Below are 24602 nucleotides of genomic sequence, written 5' to 3' on the forward strand. Positions count from 1 at the left end.
TTCAAACAGCATTTTCCCTCAATTATCCTTCTAGGTTTTGTAGTATCTACATGGGGAAAACAAAATGCATTACAACGAAACAGTTTCTGATCACTGGAAGTAGTGAAGTCTGATCTTCTAGACTGAAGCTTCGTGGCCTAGTGCCCTTTTAACTGAATTGCATTCAGAGTTTGTTATTTTTGCCCATTGGGCTTCCGCATTTAATTTGCAACAGGACAGGCAGGTAGTGGGAAAGATCCGGCGGATGCCCAAACCGCAGCCTGTCCTTTCCCGTCACGTATTTTCGCACTGTTTGGCACTGGCCAACAGCTAGAATGCTATCTCCACAGACCCCCGGCCTACGTGACACTGTCACTCTCCTTTCCTTGGGAAAAATGGCCCCAAACGCGAAGGGAGCGTTACTTTCCCCGTCTTCCTTCTTCGGCCGTGTTAAAGGCCACGGGGCCGCGGTGGGGGGGTGGGCCGGGACAGCAAGCGGGACAACCGCCACCCGCCGGCCGCCAACCGCCACCCGCCAACTGCCAACCGCCGCACACCCACCAACCGCCACCCGCCTGAGGCGCCCCGCCGCCTCACACGGCGGGGCGGCCGCCCTCCTCCCCCGCCCCCGGCGGCTCGGGGAGCCCGACACCAGCAGGCGCGGCCGCGGGGCTCGCGGCTCACCGGTACCCGGCGGAGCCTGGCCTGGCCCCCTCCCGGCTGCGGGCCGCCCGGCAGGCCGCTCGCCGCCGGGCCGGGATGAAGCTGCGCAGCGAGCCCCTGCCCCGGGCCGGCGGCGCCCGGCCCGGCCCCGAGGCGCCAGGTACGGAGCCGACCTGCGGAGCACCACCACCCCCCGCCCGCCCCTCCGGTAGGGCCCCGCGGGCCGGGCTGGAGCCGGGCCCGTGAGGCTCCCCCAGCCACGCTGCTTCCCAGCAGACACCGACAGGTATTCTGTGATGCGAAGTCCCCGCTTTGGTTCAGGTTCGCTTTTAAGCTCCTCTGCGGCGAACTTAAGGTTCACAAGGGTCTGGTTGTCTTCACTGAACTTTTCCCTTTTATCAAATAGCTCTCTCTTTCATCTTCGTCTTAAAAAAAATGTCATGAAAGGGGGACACCACCAGCTTCAGACCGTTGGTGTGCTTATTGATGCTGTTCCATCTCTTTGGGGAAAAAAGCAAATGTATGTCTATTTTTTAAGCAGAGAGCTGCAGCCGTGCTGCTTTATTTGCAAAAGCAGAGGAGCTGTTGGCGAAGAGAACAGCAGGCGGAGATCCTCTGGCACCTTTTCTGAAAGGACAACTGTGCTACGAAGAGGTTGTGGTTTCCATCTTTTAAGTAAATATTATAAAGCTGACAATTTTCAATACCATTGAAAGAGAGAGAACTTAAAAAAAACTGCAAGAGATGCCTATGCCTGTTTTTTCCCCATGAAAATCGCCAGGTGTTCCCCCTAAATATGTTTTTCCTACACTCTCCCCAAACATCTAGTGGTGTCTTCCAGGCCTCCTAAGGACCAGATAAGTAAGCAGCAGCCTATTCCTAGAGCTAACACCCAAGCCCAGTTGGTTTTTGGCCAGGTGACTGGCCAAACACAACACACTGGTTTCAGTTAACGTGGTACTGGTCCCAGACCCAAGACACAGCTTTCAATATTTGTTCCCTACCTATCCACCAGTTCTGATGAAATTTGCTGAAACATGTTATTTTGAGATTTCTGTCCCTGCCCACTTTGGCTAAAATTGCATCGCCTGTGTATTTGAAAGTAAACGCTTGGGGAACGGTGTAAGACTGGCTGGCAGGTGAACATAAACCTCAATTGCTTGTGCAAATTAGAATAACTCAGTTCAGGAAGATGGAGAAGAATGTAGTACAAGTACTGACTCATGTATTTTCAAATGTGATGTACATGGATTCAGTAGTTTGTAGTGCAGCTAGTGGCACAGTCTAAATCAGTCTCAGGGTTTGCAGCAGGAACAGAATTAACTCACTCAGGGCTTCTGCTTTCTGGGCCCTGTCCTTCTTAATGTTTGTGTTAATGAATTGCCTGATTTTGGCATGATCACAACTGACCCCTTGGAGCAGAAGACCTGTGTGTTTCTTGATGAGCTGGTTTGGATGTCCCTGTTATATATTGCTGTCCATCCCTAAATTTATTCTTTGAGCAGGTTTTAATTTCCAGATTTTTGGACATATGTCTGTAGTGCTTAAAAATGCATGTTCCCATAGTACTGCAATTTCAGATGTTAGATAAAAATCACTGTCTGATCAGAGCCATATGACTCCTTATAGCACTAAAATTCTCAGGAAAGGTGAGAGTACAGGTGCTTCCCATACGTCTTTTTCTGATACTCATGACAGCTGGTTGTAAAAAGGCACTGTTATTTTTCCAGACTTCTTAAAAAATACAAAGCCCACACAGTCATTATGGCTAAGCTCCTGAGACAATTAGTAGTTTAGACAATTAATAGTTAGGACAATATTAACAAGGGGTGTTTTGTCATTGTGAGGATGTTTGACTGACTGTTGAACTATTGCTCAGTTTTAAGCTTTTGCAGTCTGGTATTGTTTTATCAAAGCATACGGAAAATTATAGAGAAGAACATTTTAATTTCAATATTGTTTTTACTTAGTATGCTTATATAAAAATATTTTAGTAAGGACTCCAGGCTCAGTTAACTGTTACATTACAGTTGTTTAACTGTGTATTTTTACATCTAGTTTCTTCTTCGACTTAATGCAGAAGCAAATACTCTCTAAGATTCTTTTTTACAAGTGAAAGTATCTCTGCTGTTGCAGGTGATGCCTTCATAAGAAATGTGGGGCAGACAGCTGGGTCCATAAAATCTTCAGACATCTGAGTTTAGTCTTTGTGAAACCAACCCTTAGTTCAGATGTAAAAGCAGATTCTTAAACCCTTGAGGTATAAGAATAGCTCACTTAAGTTAAGGGATGTCAGATAGATAGGGCAGGGCATCTGAATCAGACTCTGACCTCCTTAAACTAAAAAGATGACATTTTGGGGGAGGGGAAGAAAGGTTGTCAGAATTTTGGTTTCAGAGATGTTGTTTGTATACCACTACTTATATTTAGGGCTTTTTTAATATATATTAAAAAAAAGAAAAATTGTTTGAAAGTTCTAAGTGCTTCCACCCTATCCACCTTTGTGATTGTTGACTTTCTCTACTTCTGTTTTCTGCCACTTCTATGGTTGCATTTTTTTGTTCTTTCTTCATGAGGGAAATGTTCCAGGTTGAAAAACAGTAGGAGTATATACTGGCAAGTTAGCCTGCCATATGTACGCTTCGTTCTGTGTCCTTCATTGTTTATTCTGTCTTTCCTAGGGGTTGTATGAAGAAGCATTAATACAATTTGAAAAAATTGAGGATACAGATTTTCAAGCAATGTATCAGCTTGGTGTAATGCATTATGATGGGCTAGGCACTAAAGAAGACCCTGTGAGTAACCTGGCTGTACACTTTTTACTTTTAATATTAGCTGATAATTACTAAGAGCTTCTTTGTAAGCTTGATTATTTAGTTTAAAATAAACTGGTCTTTGATTTACAATTAATTTCATAAAGTACAGATGTTTACAAAGCGTCATTAAAGAGAGGGTTCTGGGCTGAAGAAGTTCTCAAAAAAAGCTATAATAAAACAGGTTTATCTGAAAAATATGACAATTTGTATTTTAAAATACAACTTCTGAGGGTTTGGTTGTACTTTGTGTGGAAGCTATGTTTAAAAATTGCTATTAATTTGTTACTTTTTAATAAGCAGTGTATATAAATGAAAATAAAATGTGTAAAAATGGAAATCCAACAACTATATTTCAAAGTGTAAAACATCTGTTGCACAAAGATGTTTTTTACATGGATGCTAAAGAAGATTGTGCTTCTGCCAGTGGTGGGCAGTAATATTTTTAAATTAGACAAATGAAGAATTACATTTGCAAGAATTTGAAGAATTCAAATTGAAGATTTACGTTACAAAAAAGGAAGACGAAGGAATGACTTGCTACAATAAGAAGAGAAGAGTTAATTTATTGGAGAACATGATCTTGAAAAGCAGTATGAGGAAAGAATACAAATAGGACAAAAGGAAGGGTAGGTAACAAAACAGGAGGGGAAAAAAATGAACCAAACGGTGTATTAACAAAACAGACTCTTGTCTGGTGCTTAGAGGATTGTCAGCAAAGCAGAAAATATTCTGCTGGTTTTTAGAGGCGGTTCGTTTGTTCTGTATGCCTGTGTAATTACTACATTGGTTTAGTTGCAAATAAACATTTTAGTAAAGTTTCTTTCTTTTTTGTGTATTACAATATGAAAGGTGAATAAAAGAGGATCCTTTTGCAAAGGACTGTTTCTAGTGTATTTAAACAGGGTGTCCATGCTAAAACCTAACAGTGTAAAACTTGTTTCCAAAATACTTTTGAGGTCCTTGGATGATACACTATACAGCTGCTCATATGCAATGTTCTCCGTTTGCTTATTTAACATTATCATTTTTTTGTCCATTATGAATCTAAGGTATTTTTAATGGAGTGTGCTGTTGTATCACTTTGCCTTCTGTTAAGGTTGCTCTGTGATTTCAGATACATTATGCAATATGAAAAAGTTTACAGAAGTCTAAAATTGAAAATATAGCAAGTTTAGGATGTCACTTTCATTTATATATGCACAAGAATATTTTTGAGAAAATGTTTATCAGTGAAGAAGAGTGATACAATATCAGATGAACATAGATGAACATTTATAGGGAAATGTTTCACATTAAAAATATGTTGGAGTCAAAAATCTAGGGGGTCTCTAGTAATCAAAGATCAGTTCTGCTTTGGTATAACACTGTTCTCCAGACTGTCCTACCAGTATGCCTCAGCCTTTCTTCAGTGTGGAAAAATCACCTGTCTTGCAGAAGTTAGTGGATTCTCAGACTCTTTATTTCATCCTCTTTGCAGTCTGAATGCAATAACTAAAATGTCTCAATTTTAGGAAAGGGGAGTGGAATACATGAAGAAAATACTCTACTCTGATTCCCCGGAAGCAAGACACTTGAAGTTTGCAGCTGCGTACAATCTTGGCAGAGCGTATTATGAAGGATGTGGTGTTAAGCAGTCAACTAAAGAGGCTGAAAGGTAATAGCAGTCAGTAATTTTCCTAATGAATATAAGATGCTGTGTTACTTAAACTTTCTTTGTACCCATTTTCTTAGGTTGTGGCTTATTGCTGCAGACCATGGAAATCCAAAAGCAAGCGTAAAGGCCCAGAGTACTTTAGGAATGCTTTATTCTGTGTCAGTTCTAAAAGATCTGAAGAAGGTAAAGCCCACTTGTACCTTTTGAGTTTCATGAGTCTCAATTAATTTTGAATTTCACAGAAAGATTACAGTGATATATTTGACTCTGAAAGCTGTATTTTAAGTAAGTTCTGCTAGGCATTATCATCCATTTAAGCCTGTATGAACAGATGGCCAGAACCCCTCATTTTGACTCATTTGACACTACTAGCCAAGATTATTATTTTATTTTTTTTTTAGTGGGAGTATCAGTGAGAAGGATAGAATGGATTTAAGTTTTGTCAGCTTTGGTAACCTTCAGAAATCAAGCAGATGTTACTGATTGACATTTCTGACAGTAAATGAAGCAGGTTTAAAAGCCTCACAAGGATTCTGCTTTCTTTTATGTATAAGCACTTCTTACAGGGTGGTTGATGTAAAAGCTTTTGTGGAAACAGTATGCAAGAAAAGCAGCTAAAGTAAATATATACTCCAACTTTATGCCTATTGTTTAGGCCTTTTTCTGGCATTCAGAAGCATGTGGCAATGGAAATCTGGAATCACAGGGAGCACTTGGTGTTATGTATCTCTATGGACAAGGTATACGTCGAAACACTAAATCTGCTTTGGAGTGTTTGAGAGAAGCGGCAAAACGTGGAAACATCTATGCTCAAGGCCATCTTGTGGAATATTATTATAATAGAAAATTTTACTCAACAGCTGTTGCAGTAGCCAAAAGGTGAAGTTAATTTTGCTTTATTTTTTATTATGGTTCTTCATGTAAGACCACGTAACTCAGATTAAAATGATTGATAAATTCATGCTCTTGTCTCTCAAACTCAAGAGACATTTGAGAGAATGAATTACAAAACCTCATCTCTAAAGAGGGAATAGCAAATCACAGACAAAATTAATACTATAAGGTTCTCAATTACTCAGTACACTTGAACTTTTCTTTCTGATCCTGTGAAGCAAAACAGCCTTGAAGTAGAATCCCAAGTAGACCAAGTAGAAGCCCTACAGGCAACCCTGCCTTCTTGTCTCCTCAGTCCATAATCTCCTCTAGGCTCCTGCCTTCACCATTCCCTTTTAAACCCCTACAGTCATAGAATACCAGGCTGGAAGAGACCTCAAGGATCATCTGGGCTAACCTGTCTCGACAAAAGCATGGTCTAGACAAGGTGGCCCAGCACCCTGTCCAGTCACATCTTAGAAGCGTCCAATGTTGGGGAATCCACCACTTCCTTGGGGAGATTATTCCAAAGGCTGATTGTTCTTGTGAAAAATTTTCCTCGTGTCCAATTAGAATGTCCCCAGGAGTAACTTGTACCCACTACCTCTCGTCTTTTCCATGTGACTCCTTGTAAAAAGGGAATCTCCATCTTCTTTGTAGCCACCCTTTAAATATTGGAACGTGGTGGTAAGGTCTCCCCTAAGCCTTCTTTTCTCAAGGTTGAACAAGCCCAGTGCTCTCAGCCTTTCCTCATACGGCAGGCTTCCCAGGCCTTTGATCATTTGTGTGGCCTTCTCTGGACCCTCTCTGGCCTGTCCACATCTTTCTTGTGTAGCAGGGACCAAAACTGAACACAGTATTCCAGGTGTGGCCTGACCAGCGCTGAGCAGAGTGGGCTAATGACTCCTTTATCTCTGCTGGTGATGCCCTTGTTGATGCAATCTGCATCCTGTTGGGTTTCATGGCCGCAGCAGCACACTGTTCACTCATATGGAGCTTGCTGTCCACCAGGACCCCCAGGTCCCTTTCCACAGAGCTGCTCCCCAGCTGGGTAGATCCCAGCCTGTGCTGCACTCCTGGATTATGTTTTCCCAGGTGCAAGGCCTTACGCTTGTCTTTGTTGAACTTCATAAGGTTCTTGGTAGCTGTTGTGGTTGAACCCCAGCCAGCAACTAAGCACCACACAGCTGCTCACTCACTCCCCCCCTGCCCTCCAGTGGGATGCGGGAGAAAATTGGGAAAAGAAGTAAAACTTGTGGGTTGAGAGAAGAGCAGTTTAATAGAACAGAAAAGAAGAAACTAAAAATTATAATGATAACACTAATAAAGTGACAGCAATAATGATAAAAGGATTGGAATATACAAATGATGCACAATGCAATTGCTCACCACCCACTGATCGATGTCCAGTTATTCCCTGAGCAGCAATTTCACCCCTTCCCCCCAGTTTATACACTAGATGTGACGTCCCATGGTATGGAATACTCCTTTGGCCAGTTTGGGTCAGCTGCCCTGGCTGTGTCCTGTGCCAACTTCTTGTGCCCCTCCAGCTTTCTCACTCGCTGGGCATTAAAAGCTGAAAAATCCTTGACTTTAAACTAAACATTACATAGCAACAAATGAAAACATCAGTGTTACCAAGATTCTTCTCACACTGAACTCAAAACATAGCACTGTTCCAGCTACTAGGAAGCCAATCAACTCTATCCCAGCTGAAACCAGGACATTAGCTCACTCTTCCAGCCTATCCAGGTCTTCCTGCAGGGTGCCTCTCCCTTCCGAGTGTCCGCTTCCCCACTCAGTTTGGTATAATTGGCAAACTTCATCAGGGCACGCTTGATCCCATAGTCCAGATCACTTACAAAGATATTAAACAGCGTTGGGCCCAATATCAGTCCCTGGGGACCCAGCTTGTGACAGGTTGCCAATTTGAAAAGGAGCTATTTACCAGCACCCCCTGGGTGCGGCGTGTCAGCCAGTTTCCCACCCACCGCACAGACCACTTGTCTAATCCGTAACCCATCAGTTTCTCTAGGAGGAGGCTGTGGGAAACTGTACTGAAAGCCTTGGAGAAATCCAGGTAGGCAATGTCCACCACTCACCCCACATCAACCGAGCAGGTTACTTTGTCATAGAAGGTGATCAGGTTTGTCAAGCACGATTTGCCCTTGGTGAGTCCATGCTGGCTTCTCCCAGACACGTGCTTCATTTGACTTGTGATAGCCCCCAGGAGGATTCGTTCCATAACTTTCCCAGGGACTGAAGTAAGACTGATGGGCCTGTAATTTCCTGGATCCTCCTTTAAGCCCTTGTTGTAGGTGGGGGGCTGACATTAGCCTTCTTCCAGTCTTCTGGGATGTTGCCTGATGTTCATGACTTCTCAAATATTATGGAGAGTGGTCTCACAACGACATCAGCCAGCTTTCTTAACACCCTCATGTGGATATTTTTGGGGCCCGTTCATTTGTAGGGGTCAAGCTCCTTTAATAGTTCACATACCAATGCTTCCTTCACTGACGGTGCGTCAGTGTTTGCATCAACCTGGGGCCCAATAGTGCTGGTAAAGACAGAGATGAAGAAAGTGTTGAGAACCTCTGCCTTTTCAGCTCTCTTGGTGGCCGCCCCCCCCACGCCCCTTATCTTTACCAAGTTTCATCTCGCAATTGTTCATGCTTCCCTCACACTGCTTCTCTCAATCTTTGTTTCAGGGGTTACAAGCCATCTCCTACAATTGTTCTAACAAATGTCTGGGTAGTTGAAGTCACCCACAAGGACCTGCTTCTGTTGACCCCAAGCTTGCTTAAGTGACCCATATATTGCTTTGTTTGCCTTATCATCTTGGTTTGGAGGTTGGTAGCAGAGCCGTACTGTTAAGATCCCCCTTGGAGACAACCCCTCTCATTCTGACCCAGAGGCATTTGATAGGGCTTCCACAATCGCTGTAGGTGACTTCTGTACATTCAAGGTTCTCCTTAACATAGAGGGCAACTCCTCCTCCTCTTCTTCCCTGCCTGTCTTTACAAAACAGCCTATAGCCATCCATCACAATCCTCCAGTCATGTGAGCTGTCCCACCATGTTTCAGTTATTCCTGTGATATCCTAACTTTCTGACTGTGTACGGAGCTCCAGTTCCTCCTGTTTGTTCCCCAGGCTGTGTGCATTGGTATACACACACGTGAGGTGGTTGGTCTTCTGGTTCTCATCCTGGGAGGCAGCCAAGGAATATTTGTCGCAGCTCTGGTTGGCCTGGCTCATTCCCCCGTTGGCTGCAATGGCGCAAGTGTTGCCGCTTTGGACCCCGGAGCTCAAGTCCTTCAGTTTAGGGCTCACCTCACCAAGCCAGCCAGCCTGCTGTCAAAGATTCCCTTGCCTCTTCTAGACAGGTGGATCCCATCCCTCCCTAATAGGCTATTGTCATCGAAGAATGTCTTGTTGTCATAAAAGCCAAAACCCTCACAATGGCCACGAAGCCAGAAGTTGATTTGCATTATATGTCTATTTCTGGCCGCACACTTTCCTCTAAGCGGTAAAATGGAAGAAAAGATAACCTGGGCACCAATACTTCTCTCTTGCACCCCCAGGGCTTTGTAGTCTTCCTTGATTCTGCCCAGGTTCCGGCTTGCAGTGTCATTCGTGCCCACGTGAAGGAGTAGCAACGGATAGTAGCCTGTGCTCTTGACAAGTTGTGGCACCCCCTCAGCAGCATCTCAGACCTTTGCTCCCAGAAGGCAGCACACCCCTCGTGACTCCCTGTCAATCCGGCAGATGGGCGCCTCAGTGACCCGTAACAGAGAGTCACCCACTACGAACACCCGTCGTTTCTTTTTGTGGTACCCGCTCTGTGCTGCTGGTGTAGTTCCTCCTTGCAGGCCTTGCTTGTGGGTGTCCGCAGCTGTTAAAGCTTCCTATCTGGTTGTGGCTGTAATGCTGGAAGGCGGGAGCTGAAGCAGGGTCCTGCTTTTGTGGGTCATCAGGGTCCAAGGTCCTCATTCTCTGTGGTGTCCGCCACAGGAGCATGGCTCTGAAACCACTTAACGATCTCCGTCTCGTCCCCTCTAATACTGCAAAGAATACAAGTATTATACAAGTAGTATAATACTCTGTAGTATAATAATAATTATAGCAGTATAATGCTCTCCACCTCTGCCATCTGAATGTAATTTCTACCCACTGATTTCCACCCCATCTTTTCCTTGCTCTGTGGCTCAATGTGTTTTGGTCCAGTTCCTGTGTCCTTTACAGGAAAGGTAAGCATTGATACTGGGTGGCATCCTGCAATAGGCACTCCAAGCAGCATGGTCTGGGAACTAGGAGTAGCTGCTGCACACAGTGACAAGTCATTACCCTTGAGCTTATCATCAGTTGCTGCTTATGGGGATGCATGCTACATCAGCATTTTTAAGCCTGGACCACAAAATAGGCATCTGCAGGCAAGTGGTTTCTGGTGATTATCTGCTTGTGTAGAGGTACTTGTCTGAGCCATGGCTCGGTAGCACAGACCAGCCTTTTCACAGGCAGTCACCGTGGGACTTGCTGCTCCACCGACATACACGCTGGAGTGGTTTGTGTATGGCAGAAAGAGCGACTTCTGTTATAGGCTGCGATATTCAAAATAGCCAGTCTGTGTCAAGTTTCTGTACCTTGAACTAGTCATGGAGGAGAAAAGCTATGTTGGTGCCGGTTCTGTAGCTGATAAACAGCACATTTCTGTAACAAACCTCCAGAGCTGGCTAGTATATGCTAAAAGTTCAATGTGTCAAATTATTAATTTGCTGGAGATAAGATGCAGACAGACTACTTATATAAGCTGCACACAACAGCATTCACGCTTTTTGCGGTATGAAGCTGCTGCTGCTGCCCAGCAATAAATGTGTCACAACTTACCATCTTACAGCAGCTGCACCACCACATAGCAGCAGCTCTGGTAATTCAGTCATTCAGCTATGAACACTGCTATAGTCATTGCTGAAAAGGATTCTTTTCTCTGTGAAATGCTGCTTGTCTTTCTCTTGCACTGTTAAGTAGACTGATAGCTAGTCTAGCTTGTTTCACTTGGAATGTCCTTCTATGTTCATACCAACTACGGTTTGCTACATTGTGTACAAACATACAAACATTAAGTGGTTATGTACAGTATAACCTATAAGCCTCCAATTCTTAAAACGGTTCTTAGTAAAAACAACATGCTGAAAATGAAGATCTTCAGATTACTTTGATTTGCCAACAGCCTAGTAAGAACTTGGAATTTTAGTATCATAGAATCATGGAATGGTTTGGGTTGGACCTTTAAAGAACATCTAGTTCCAACCCCCCTGCTGTGGGCAGGGACATCTCCCACTTGATGAGGTTGCTCAACTGTATGAATTAAGACCTTTGCCTGTCTTCCACATATATATTAATTTCCCTGAAATATTTTAATAGGAACAATTAGCATAAAATATACTGCCTTTTATAACTAGTATAACTATAGTGAAAGTGACTGCAAAAGTTACATATTTGTTTGCTATTTAATATCATAATATTCAAGTAAGACTAACTTCAAATTCTGAATAGAAGAATTCTCATCAGGCTGCTGAATACATTTCAGTAAATTTCAGCTTATTTTGGATAATGAATGATGTAAATGGAAAGGAGGCATTGTGAAGTCATAAATGGTTGACTTACATTATTGCTTGAAATAGCGTTATGTAACCTAATGCTGTAAATTCCACAACAGGATTACAGAAAATGATGACATCGATATGTTAGCAAAGGTAACCGACTGTCTTCCTAGATATGTAGCCAAGGGAGTTGCTATGGCTGCTTTCTACTTGGCTAGATGCCTCCAGCTTGGCCTAGGTGTGCAGCAAGATCAAGCCGCTGCTAAAAAATGCTATTCTAAGGTAAGTTGAGAAGTCTTACAGGCTAGTTCATATCTCACGAAATTGCGTGATACCTTGGATTTGAGTCTTTAACACTTGCTGTCTGGTTAAAGACTCCAACATTATTTATGTTTAAAAAAAAGTCTGTGCAAGAAAATGATAAAAGTAAAATAGAAGTATATTGAAAGCTACTGAAAATAGTCTTGAAAGGATACTACCTGTCCACCTGCTTAAGCAAACAACGCGTTCTGCCAAACAACAACAAAAAATCTGTGATAATCACCACAGCAAAGAGCTTGGTACCTTGAAGATAAATTAGCTAAACAATTTGAATAATTTTATCCCCAATTAATTTTCTGTCTGTCATTCTCTCAAACTGAAAAATCTTAACTTTTCCTTAACTTTAGATTCTCTAACAATCACAGTCCTCATTAACAATACTTAAATCAGTCATAACTGGTTGCTAAAAATGTAAACATAAAACCAAGCATGACAATAGCTGAGGATCTACTGCTACTGATACATAGGGAAAAAACAGGTCACATTTTTTGAAAGTTCTGAAGTAAGATTTATTGCTTGAGGAAAAAGATCGATAACAGCTTCTAGAAGATGAATCTGCTAAATAGTATCAGTGGTACCAAAAGGTACAGTCAAGGCAAGATGATTATGCCAACTGCAGGGAGTGTAGCAAGATTGGATCTGTGTGTCAGAGAGACTTGATGATTTCTGTGCATGTAGAGACCATTTGTTTCCACAAGTAGAATACTTTGAGGTCCAGCTTGGTACAATCCAAATAAATGGAGAGTAATGTAAATGATAAATTATCAAATAACAATTTTTGTGGCTCCTTATTCAAGGAAGCCACTAATACAAGAAGCCTAACAGAGCAGGTGAACCTCTGAATACAGACATTTTAAACATTTTGTTCTCCTGCTGTCGAAGTGTTATAGAGGATAAGATGAGGAGGAGATCGGAAAAGGAACATAAGCTGGGGTGTTACGAACACTGTAGCCAGTAGTCCTAGGTAAGTCTTAAGGCATGGAAGAGGCCCATGAGGATTAAGTTGCTGCATGGCTTTGTCTGAGTACAGCCCTTCCCACTGTCTTCCATCAGGTCTAGTGTAACCACCACAACTGAAAGAAAATGACAACTTTCACTCACCGTTCACTAGCTGTACATCTGAGACTGATCTAGGAATGCCACTAGCTTCTTAGTGTACAGAGAGAGATCATTTCTAGTGACTGGTGCCATGCATCTCTGCATCAACAACAAAAGAGAAGGAACAGAAAATAAACAAGGAAGCTACCTGACACAGTAACTAGAACAAGAGTTGTGGGTGTGTTCAGTTTCTTTTGTATCTGCAAAATAAGTCTCATATTAACTGTACAATTATACCCCCTTAAAATTAAAGTCATGTTTGCTTTTTTAATTAACTGCTTAGCTGTGGTTTTGGCCTCCTGTTCTTAGACCCAGTCAGTTTTGAAAGAGGTGAGAAAGAGAAGACAGGCATTCCAGAGGGTACTGAAACACATGATGGAAGCGAGTGTAACTGATCTAGGCTGTAAGCAGATGTCTATTTCTGACTGCAGTACCAGCGCATACCATACCAACAAACAGAATAATAAAAAAATAAAACCAAGCCTAACACTATAGTCAAGTATGCTCATTTTAAATACTGCATTCGTCTCACGTGGCATCAGAAACAGGGATTTAAAGCTGAATATATTAACTCTTTAATATTTTAACAAGTTGATTACCTCAGGTAATGTCAACAAAACTTAAAGACCTTATTAATGTTATATTGACAATACACAATTTTATTTTAGCTATAAACTAGAACTCCCTATCTTTGTTTTCAAAGGCCTGCCTTCTGGATCCTGGCGTTGCTTCTGACCTTGAACTGGCAGCTAATCTTGGGAGAATTTAGTGCTTCCTTTAACCATGACTGGTGTATACATATATTTCCTACAATAAAACATCTTTAAACTCCAGCAATTGTAGACTGTTCATCACTTACTGCTTGCTTTTCAGCTTTCTATAAATTATTATTTAAAGCAATATACTGATTCTTTTTTTATCTAAAAAAAAAAAAAAAGAGAGAAAGCAGAAAGCTCACACTCTTCCTTTAACTGAGATGAGGCAGACTTTTAAAAATAGTGTTGTAGACTTCAGGTTTATTAAGGACATTTTACTGGGACAGATGTCCTGTGTTTTCTTCATGTCATACAGCACATGAATCAAACCAAAACCAAACAAAAATGGTTGTTTCCTTTTCTGCATTTTTAGTATTAAAACATTAAATTTTCATATTCTGAAAAGCTAGACCCCAAAATTGTCTTGTTTTCACATAGAACCCATTCACAGGTCATGACTATTTTTAAATCTTACTTTTGTTAGTGGTGTGTATACTTTCTGTCACATGCTTGGTTAATGCATCTAGATCTACTTATGTGTCTTAACACATTTTACTCTTAGACTGCAGAGATTCAAAGTTGGAAATTGGTCTGTATGACACTAAGCTTTACACTTCAAACCGTGTCAACTTCTAAAACTAGAAAATGCTACTTAAAGAACTATGGAAAAAAAACCATTAGTATGGAAACATTCAATGTGCGTGTCCTCTGCATGAGGCCTGTTCTCCTCCATCATTCTTCATACTGCATTTACACTGCCCCTGTTTGTACCAGAAATAGTTGAAAACCCGTTGGCTAGGGGTGTGTATGCCTGAGCAATGTTATGCTGAATCTTTTACCAAAAGATACTTCAATTAACCACTAGTAAATTTTACTGATTGCTATGGTAAGCTTGCACATTTCTAAATACCTACTTACTTGTAAAACTTTATATGTGCAGAATTTGGCTTGCTCTTTAGGACTGTGCTGTGACTTGAAAACTTTTTTGAAACTGTTGGAGCAGAAGGCTAGACATTAGTAAAAACATTGATTTAAATATAGCATAGGGATTTTATGTACCTTACAATATAGCCAGTCTTAACTGCAAGCAGTTTTTCTAAGAGCACAACTGTACTGAATTTAAAAGAAAGTAATGAGTGTCACCTAGGGATTTTTGATGATGTTTAATTATTTAGATGTGCATTAAGACCATATTTACATATTTTTACATAAATTAAAAAAACACTGAAGACATTGTTTTCTTTCCTTGTATAAAATAAGGGAAAGATCTTAAGGTTGTTTGAAATTGGGGTATTTGAATAAAACAGCCCTGAGTAATATCAGGGAAGTGATTAGAATGGTTTAATTAAATGTCTGCTTAATCATTCATAGAAGCAATTCATAAGCACTAATCTCTGAACTAACATTTAACACAGGCATTCTGTTAGGACATACCAGTTTACAATACATATTTTCGACACAGACTTCAAAGTAACGTAAATATTCCTTACGAAACTAGTGCTGTCAAACTCATTCATTAGCTCTCAGTACAGCCTCATTATCAAGTACTGCAATCCAGTTGTGTTATTTATTGCTTACAAATGCTTCAAACTACGGGAAATCTTTGGTAAAAATAAAATTGATAAAATTTTCACAATAGCTTTACATGTAGTATTGCACGACAAGGCTTTTTCAATACACAAGAAAAAAGGAATGCTCAAATCCTCAGTGAGGAGATTAGAACTGTACAACATTCATTAGTTTACCACTATAAGCAAAATTTCTTTTCATAAATGTTTAAAATATTTTCTGGTTTCTTTCAGCTTATATGAACATTTATTTTTCAATCTATATTTGAAACAGAAGAGTAGTCAAATAGAACAATTTAAATAAAAATTGGCAACTATACAGCATTGTTTTGTCTACCCTACTACAGCATCAGATCTTTTCAAGTCTGTTTACTTCACAAAAAACTCAAGAGGAAAGAAAAACGCTAAAAATAATCATAGTCCTCAGCCCTCTATGGAAAAGAGGAAAATAAGTTTCATGTCTATTATTGGACATAGACATTTCTCTAGTGGTCCAATTGTGCAGATTCCAACCTAAGCGGCATTAAGCTGCTCCAAATGAGCTCTCAGCTCAGGACACAGTTCAGTTAGCAGCAGTTCCAGCAAAACCTGAAAAACAGAAAAGAGTCAAGATGAGCGCAGGTGCCAAATGAGAACTTCTTCTTCCTTTCTGTCATGCCTAGAGCATCACAGGTAACAGAAGCGTGTAGAGTCATTCTCCTCATCATTCACGCAACTACTTTTCTTTCATCCTGAAGTTGGCACGCACCCTACAGATAACACGGGAAACGCCTTAAGGCTGCAAGAAGGCAAGTGCCACAGGCAGCTGCTTTCAGGTGGGGATTTCCCACCCTGTATAAACTGGTGCTGCTCTGTGGGAGCCGCGGTAGCTACACGAGCGAGCGCCAGGGCAGGCACCTCCCGAGCGGGCTGCCTCCGCTCCTGTGCCGAGGCTCGTTATGTGCCTGGCTGCTGCAGGAAACGAGCCAGAAGAGACTGACTGAGAGCAAAGCTATTGTACTTGGATCCAGCTGCATACTCCGACCAGTCCCAACCAACAGTAGAGGACAGGGACTTCTGGAAGGCTGTCAGGTCCTAACTGTGAGCCAGTCCTGGAGCTCTCCTTTCCTAGGATTCTCCAAGGTATGTTTGTTTTTCTCAGCTCCATGAAGAAATCAGTTTGCACCTTATGAAGTCAGGCAAGTTGGATGTGGTAGAGGATCTCTTTTAGACAAAAAGCAATACTGTTTTTAAACAGCTTTGTTATTCAAAATTAGTCAAGTGATGGAACCAAGTACATTTTTTCCAACTTACTTTAATAACAAAAAAAGTTAGTCGCACACGGAACAGTAGTCCAACATGAATCTCTGCAAAAGCACACCCCACCCCCTCCAGTCTTTAATACTGAGTGACCAGAGCTCAGCAATTAGCAGGATTATGAAGTTAAAAGGCTACTTTTGTGGTTACTCACATAGAGTAGATGCTTGTTAGCCTTCCTTTCTTGCAAGGCATTGAACACTTTCACTACACCATGACGGGCATTTTGTTGTCCAACAAGACTCTGCAGAGTATCTGCAACAAACATTACTTCAGCTTATATTGTTTCACTCACGCTAGGCAACACCTCCAGCTAACACTGCTGCCCATAAAGGAGGGGAAGCCAAACCACTGCACTTCACAGCCCTTGGCTGCAAGGTACACGGTCCCCATTCACCAGCCTTTTAAACACAGAGGTAACTTAGGTCACAGGTTGAAAAGATATCCTTATTCTCAAGTTAATAATAGTGTATACATCTCAATGACAATATTTTTAGTGTTTTAACATGATATATAGTATGCCTTTTAGGTAGTTCACCTTGCAGAGTCAAGTCTAATGTCATACATTATTAAATCATTCACTTAAATCCACCTTCAGCCACACAGAACTCCTGCAACAGTTAAAACAGATTGAGCACTTTAATTGCCTCTCAATCTTCATAGAAAATACTTCCCACAAGTAAGCAGATAACTCTAAGCCAACTATTTATGTTTTGGATTAAATTAGAGAATAAATAGTGATCCAATGCTTCATCGTTAATTTAAAGTGCATTCGGCTATGTCCTGACATATCTCTCCAAACTCAGAAACAAACAAAACCACAAATCAACTATGGAAGGCTATTCTAGGTAAGTAGGCGAGTATGTAACGAAGGGAGTAAACAGAGGATTGTTTACACATCAAATGACAAATATTTTGCGTGCATACCTGCTGCTATTTTCGCAGTAAAAGTTGATTAAACAACCTACTGCAAGGGGGTATGAGATATCTCCGTGAAGCCATAAAATAGCTCATTAAAGTACATTCCATTCAGATGGAGGGGAGATAAAAGCCATTCACGCTATGTTTAAGCACATTTCCAAGGGCTAAATGGAATGATTTCGGTTCTTCCCAGATAGGTGCCTTTGGGTTTATGTGAGCTCTGAAGATTCAGAATTATGTAACTGGACTCCCTGTCCTGTGAATGGGACGGGATGGAGCACCTCAGAACGGTGCCCCAGAAACGTGCAAGCTGAAGAGGAAGCTGCCTGGGCTTGGGAGGTAAGGGCAGGCAAAGGAAAGTGCTGGAAATCCCACCCAATCTAGGATGCTTCTGTCCAGGCTGCAGGTCCCTCTAACATTCAGTGCCCTGAAACCTCTTACCAGAAACAGACAGCAACACACAACACTGACAGCACGGGTAGACCTCCCTCTTCGATTTTGAAATATAAGAGAAAGAAGTAATCGGGGTGGTGCCACTCTCCCTGTTTTCTGAGTAGTGCCAGGTAGCAGAACCAGCTGGTATTTGCTCACAGAGAACCAGCAGAGGGAGTCGACTTAACTTAGGTTCCGTGATGAATTATGACATACAGAAATACAGTGATACTGGATTTTGCATCCACAAATAATACCTGAATCCGTGCCCTTTACCAGACTGACAGGAAAGACAAAGAATAAGGCCAAAGTTATTTATGCAAATAACCATAATTTACAACTCTACAGGAAAAATCTAAAATGCAGCAGAACACTATTCGATTAACCAGTTTCCTCACTAGCTATTAAATCCATGATTAAGCAGAATGAAAGTGATCTCACCTGGAATGTTTTCAAGTAGTTTTTGCTGTGCTCTCTGTTTTGTCTCTTGCTTTTGTTCGTCACTCTTGGCTCTCGGTGGTGGTGCTAATTTCCCATTTGGCCAAAAAGCATCTCGAAACACACCAATGTAGTAAACAAGCATTGGTTCACTGAACATCCAGTGTACAGTGTCACGGATCTGCCTGTAAAGAAGCACAGAAGGGAGCACATCAGAGCTGGTCTTTCACATTTTATGCAGATTTATTCTTTTTACTCCTTGAAGTAGTGGAAGCGATGCTCGTTTTCATGTAATTATCCCAGTTTATCTGAGGTGATTTCACCAGCATCACAGCAAGTTGTATTCAGCTCTGGGTACTCTAGGATCTAGGTCACCCCAGATATCTGAGATGTGGAAAAGACTACATTTCAATGCAGTCTGCAAACACATATTACAAATTACAAGTACTACACCGAAATGTGTATATATTTCAAGGATGGGCAGTACAAAGGCTCCACTGGGTAAAGACATAAAAATCAGCTAAATAATAGTAGTGAATTCCAAACTGGTTGCATGCACAGATGTGCCTGGTGGGATAAAAACAGATGAAGTTTTGATAAAAGCACAGTGAGTCCCCTCACAGATACCAACAGCACATTAGTGAAGGGATTACAAATGGAGACGGCAGCCTCCTGTGGCTGCAGGCACTCACTGTAGCCTTCAGCACCAGGAGTCTGAGGTAGACAGCAGGCTCCAGGCAGTACTGCCCAACTGTGCCACAGTACAGCCAAAACCCTTAGAATCAATAAATGTAAAAATTCAACCAACACGTAAAAAGCTATATAGCAACTTTGCATGCATGCTATGCTTATGCACACACACTCTATCCTCTCTCAGGTGTCTTTCATGCCAGTTATTAGCAGCGTGTGAACAAATGAACCGATCAATTTAAAACTCGGTGAATGGATACCGTCAGATACCCTCAGTTCACCGGGAGTCAACTGCGTGACTTGCCATCACTTCTTGTCCAATTTACCGCTACATAGCACACATGGGAGGTTTTAAAAGCCATGCTGGCATGTGCAAATTTAGTCACTGACTGGACAAAGGGACAGCCTATTCTGCTGGTAGATTTCTGGGCTGTGACACTTACCTGAGTAATAGTCCCACTGCTAAGCCAAAGCAAAATAATGCATTTCATCAGATTCTCAGTGGCCCTTTGTCTAAGTGAATGTGCTACAGAAATCACAGATTCACAGGCTTTCACAAGAAAAACATCATCATGAGCAAGAGCACCAGTACTGATTGAAGAGTCATGGGAAATGTATTTGTATCAATCATCTGCTCTATTGAATCGAGTTTTACTGTAGGCTTTTGTATCTGACAAGAAAAGGAAAACTTTGCCAAAATTTTTCTGACCAGTGATATAGCTTTCCACATGAAAGGTGTGTACAGACACGCACACTTCCTTCATAGCCTAGTCCAGGCCTCACTTGGCAGACATGTCTTCAAATGATACAGAAAAACACCTTTCTGAAAACACATCACTGTTACATGCATACAGGTTTCATGTTATAAATTAATGGTTCTCATCATGCACAAACATTACTTCAGTCACTTTAGAGAAATATGCATTTGATTTGAAAGAAATTACTGAAAACGGAAACCTAGTTTCAGATCTGGCAAAAATCTTCATGAGACTAAGATAAAGCACAAACTAATAAGATCCATTCAGAGCCAGGCCGTTCAGAAAAACAGGACAGGAACTCATTTTATACATATATGTATGTATATATGCGTGTATATATATATGCACAAATATATATATGCACACATATATATACATATATGTATACATAGATGTATACAATGAAATCCCATGAAATACTGTGTTCTTCCAAAAGCAAAGTCCTGTGTAGAGGAAAAAAATAAGGAAAAGGATAATTCACAGAACTGTGTCTTCTCTAATCAACACAACATATCTGTAACTGAGCTGTGGAAAACAAATGCAGATTATGACATACAACAGAATGTCCAGGGGTGGTTGTTTTTTTTTTTTAACAATTCTGCTCTCTGCCTTTTTTTCATAGAGCAACAATGCAGGTTCAGTTAAAGTAACAGCTACTTACTTGTTGATAGTTCTTCCAAAAGTGACTTGTACTAGTGCAATTAATGTTTTTCTGACCCACTTGAACACTAGAACAATGAAAAATGACAGAAAATAAAGATCAAGATGTTAATAACATTAGGGAACCCATGATTATGTCCAAAACCTTCCCCCCACCCTGCAAAAAACCCCAACCCACCCCTACAGTAAACATATCTGTTATAATCCTTTACAAGATTTCACTAATTGTACATGGGTCTCATTTTTCTTGACTGCTTTCCCTGTACTGTTTGCTATATGGTTTTTAAGTCTTGCAGATTACATAAACGTATCTGTAGTTTATACTGTGAACTTTTATGTTTAAGAATATTTCAAGTTTACTGAGCCATACAACTACCGAAACCCCTTTTTCTACTAGAAAAAAAGAAAACCCCTCAAAATTCACACTCTTTTCATACGTACTAGAACAATGTGGTACACACAGCAGCATCATTAAAATTCTGAAAACATTTTCACTCAAACCAAGCAGTTAGCTTTTCATTACAAATAAAGGAAACAAATGTGAGTGCTTCCTAGTAACTACTGATTAATCTTTCTTTCACACTGTTCACCATCAGCACAAGAAAGTCTGTATTTGGAAGATACATCTGCCATTTTTGGAAGGTGCTGCATTTTGTAGTAGTTACCCTGCAAATAATTTCATAGGTCGTCAAGTGTGGCTGCATATTCAAATAGAAACAAAAGTAGTTTTCCTTATTACCACCATCCAGTTATGTAAAGGGCGGGGGGGGGGGGGGGGGGAAGTCTGGTACTGAAAGATGCCACAATTCTAGCATCTTTTCCACTGTACAAATTGTAGAACTACAATGCATACATAATACACTTAAAATGGACACTAAAATTATGTAGCTTTGTCAATGACATGTTCTTTCATAAAGCCATCTTTCCTTCCTCATAATTCATACATTCTAGCATGCAGGCTATTTACAGAAAACATGCTTTTGTACTTTTCTGGTTTTTTTCCAGATTTTTTTTTTTTAATGAAGAACTTAAGAACACTGAATGCAAAAGCTCTCCCTTACCAGTTACATTTTTACTGCAATGTTATATTGGAGTTTCACTTCTGACTGAAAGCACCAAAGTCATAAACTACTGAAGCAGAGCTCTGTTCCAAACAAATGCATAGATTGCAATAACATTTCCACTTATTGAAACAGCAGAAAAATCTGAATTACAAAGTGCCCCAGATTTCTTGGCCAACAGATTCCACTAGCAAATAAACACGTTTACAGCTTACTTCCTCGCAGCTCAAAAATCTCTCCAATCAGCATGAAACATGGTTCAGCAAGAGAGTCCCTTTTCCCATCCACCTCCTCTCCGTAGTCCGACAGATCACTATCCTCTTCCGTTTCTTCCTAGGAAGAGAGACACAACATGAGTATGCACTGTGGTTCCCCATCCCTCCTCCAGAATGGATTTAGCTACTGCCACCCTCTGGGGAAGGAGCACAGCCAGCCCTCTCAAGAACAGGCACTAGAGCCACCAACTCTGCTGCTGGCAGGATCTGGCAAACAGGAGCCTCACCGGGGATTTTGAAAAGGGATTGCCCTTCCCACCGGACCAGAGCGATGGGGACGCTCAGTACTGCTGGAGTCACCACCACTGCTAGACCTTCTGCCTGCAGCCTTGCCCCGGTAAGCACCTCGGTGTTGGGTGGATCTGCCCAGACTTGCAGGGTCCACTGCCTCTATTGCCCTGGCAACACTAGCTGGGTAAGGGAAAGCAGGCGACGTGGGAGCCACGTACTGACTGCTAGGAAGCGGGTGAGAGCTGTAAGGAGGAGACTGCACTCAAGAGGTGTTTGGGACTGCAAAGCCTCCTCTGACACAACACCCATCAAGGACATGCGGGACGGGGAGTTGGCCGGCTGGAGCTGTTTGCAACACAAGCAGCTAGGAAGAAATGGGGAGAATCTGGTTATTGCACGGGGAGAAGCAGGTAGCTGGCTCCCCTGGAGAGCAGGCAGTGCCTTGCACAGCTGAAGCTACTCAGTAGGATCAGGCACTAGCAAGTTGTCCTCTCAGTACACAGTGGAAGAGGAACTGGCCACTGCAAATACAAGCACCATTAACGAGTACCAGCCCCAGGCAAAAACATAATATGGTGACACTCAGTGACATGAGCCTAAGGATACCGAAGCTCAGGGTACTGAAGGGAGCAGAGTTAGAATAGACTTACAGAAGGCTTTATTGAACCACCTTGGTTTTGGCAGTACCATTTATTGAAGAATGAAGAGCAGGTTTTTTTCTTAGTATCATGAAGATCTGCTTCTGGATTAGGACTAAACCACCTACCTACCATTACTTGTGGCAGCCAGCACATCCCTTTGCTTTCCTGGATTTTCTCCTACCTGCCTATGCTTAGAGCAAAGCTGCAGTGAGGTAGACCTGACCCCCACTGAGGCTGGTGCAATGCCCCAGTCTCTGGCTCAGGAACGGTCAGAATGGTGCACAGACAAGTTTTCTTTCTTCAGCCCTGGTTTTCAAAGAAATCTGTCATCTCTTCTTTTGCCTTCCTTTCTTCCTTATCATCCTATCATCTAATACTGCTTCCCCCCTGCCCCCCGCCATCATCTAGTCTGGAAAACCTGCTCCATGGCTCTATTTCTCTTGCATTATTTTGGTGTCTTTCTTGGCCTTATTCTTATGGTCATAATCTTTCAGTCACCCCTCGCCTGTCATTTGAACCCTGCTATACAGCGAGTATCCTACAGTGTCTCAGCTGTACATCAGTTTGTCTTACTCCTTCCTCACGCCCTCCAAATCCCGTTCTAAAGCCCATCATTAACTTTGGGTTCCAGTCCCCGAGTCTTCTCCAGGCGTGGCACTGCAAAGTAGTCTATAAATGAGTAACTCCACAGTGCTGCATATTTGAACACATATATCCTGTACCCTTCACTTCCTGTGTCTCACTTGGCATTTTCTCTAGCACTGCTCAAGATGCTGCTTCTCTCCTAATAACCAGAAAAACAAAAGAAAACACCCCACAGCACTGAAGTGCACTGTAAACGTCCACGTAGACTCCCCTGTTTACCGACTTCCACAGCTTGATGAGTCCCCAGCTTTGAAAGCCTTTGCTAATGTTAGGCTAAGCTGTGACCAAAGGCAGGGAACAAAAAGCCACACCATAATGACAAGAAATGCCACACAAGAAAACCACAAATCATTACCCATGTTACCACACAAGCACACAAATTCAGATGATGAAGAGTTTTCTCCAGGGACACAGTCTAAAGCAAATTCCAGTCTGCTCACTGTCTTCCTCTGGTCAACAGGCTTCTTGGCCCTTCGTTATTTTAATGAAATTACATTTTATTTATTTTTTCATAGTAGGCATCATTCCGTATTTTCATTAAGCACTTGGGCAACAGAACAGAAAATATGCTTACTGAATTTGTAGTTGAGCCCACAGGGTGCAGTTTGATAAAGACAAATGCAAAGCAGCAATAACTCGCTATGTAAATGCAGGAAATTAAACAATTGATATTGATAAGACTACAGAAAAAGATCCCAGGGCCATACTGCTGTGGAAAAGGCAAGTGTAATACCATGATGTTTAAGCACAAACATTGTTTGTATGACATCCATACACACTGTCGTTGTTTCGGCTGGGACAGAGTTGATTTTCTTTCTAGTAGCTGGTATAGTGCTATGGCTTGGATTCAGCATGAGAAGAATGTTGATAACACACTGATGCCTTCAGTTAGTCTAAACATTACTTAGCAACAAGTCAAGGATTTTTCAGCTTCTCATGCCCAGCCAGCAGGAAGGCTGGAGGGGCACAAGAAGTTGGCACAGGACACAGCCAGGGCAGCTGACCCAAACTGGCCAAAGGGGTATTCCATACCATGTGACGTCATGCCCAGTATATAAACTGGGGGGAGTGGGGCTGGGGGTATTGCTGCTCAGGAACTACCTGGCCATCGGTCGGTGAGTGGTAAGCAATTGCACTGTGCATCACTTGTTTTGTTTATTCCAATCCTTTTATTAGTATTGTAATTTTATTATTATTGTTATTATTATAATTATTAGCTTCTTCCT

At 41.8% G+C, this 24602-nt stretch overlaps 2 protein-coding genes across 10 annotated transcripts in view; one reads left to right on the forward strand and one right to left on the reverse strand.

Moving 5' to 3' along the window:
- The first annotated feature begins 535 nt into the window (after window positions 1-535).
- On the forward strand, window positions 536-13904 carry LRP2BP (LRP2 binding protein). Of its 6 annotated transcripts, none has more exons than XM_075027490.1 (8): window positions 536-802; window positions 1181-1296; window positions 3324-3437; window positions 4970-5112; window positions 5190-5295; window positions 5768-5991; window positions 11703-11868; window positions 13709-13904. In XM_075027490.1, exons 1-8 carry the CDS (start codon window positions 739-741, stop codon window positions 13772-13774), a joined length of 999 nt encoding a protein of 332 aa, XP_074883591.1. In that variant the 5' UTR covers window positions 536-738; the 3' UTR covers window positions 13775-13904. The 6 variants fall into 6 exon arrangements, with proteins under 6 accessions (XP_074883591.1, XP_074883599.1, XP_074883607.1 ...); XM_075027498.1 differs by having other exon boundaries at window positions 1184-1296; XM_075027506.1 differs by lacking the exon at window positions 1181-1296.
- Window positions 13905-15313: 1409 nt separating this feature from the next.
- The window catches only part of SNX25 (sorting nexin 25), an 89843-nt gene continuing 80554 nt past the window's right edge, over window positions 15314-24602 (reverse strand). For 2 of the 4 annotated variants that reach the window (XM_075027441.1, XM_075027431.1), the window contains 5 exons: window positions 21800-21917; window positions 20525-20591; window positions 18419-18600; window positions 16779-16879; window positions 15314-15916 (listed from right to left, as the gene is read on the reverse strand). In XM_075027441.1, the coding sequence (XP_074883542.1) occupies window positions 15842-15916; window positions 16779-16879; window positions 18419-18600; window positions 20525-20591; window positions 21800-21917 (543 nt within the window). In that variant the 3' untranslated portion in view covers window positions 15314-15841. Of the gene's footprint in view, window positions 15917-16778; window positions 16880-18418; window positions 18601-20524; window positions 20592-21799; window positions 23848-24602 lie in introns of those variants that run through there. The other 2 variants (XR_012650356.1, XR_012650355.1) reach the window with 2 other exon arrangements.

The sequence above is a fragment of the Buteo buteo genome, chromosome 1 (assembly GCF_964188355.1).
Source record: "Buteo buteo chromosome 1, bButBut1.hap1.1, whole genome shotgun sequence".
Lineage (NCBI taxonomy): Eukaryota > Metazoa > Chordata > Aves > Accipitriformes > Accipitridae > Buteo > Buteo buteo.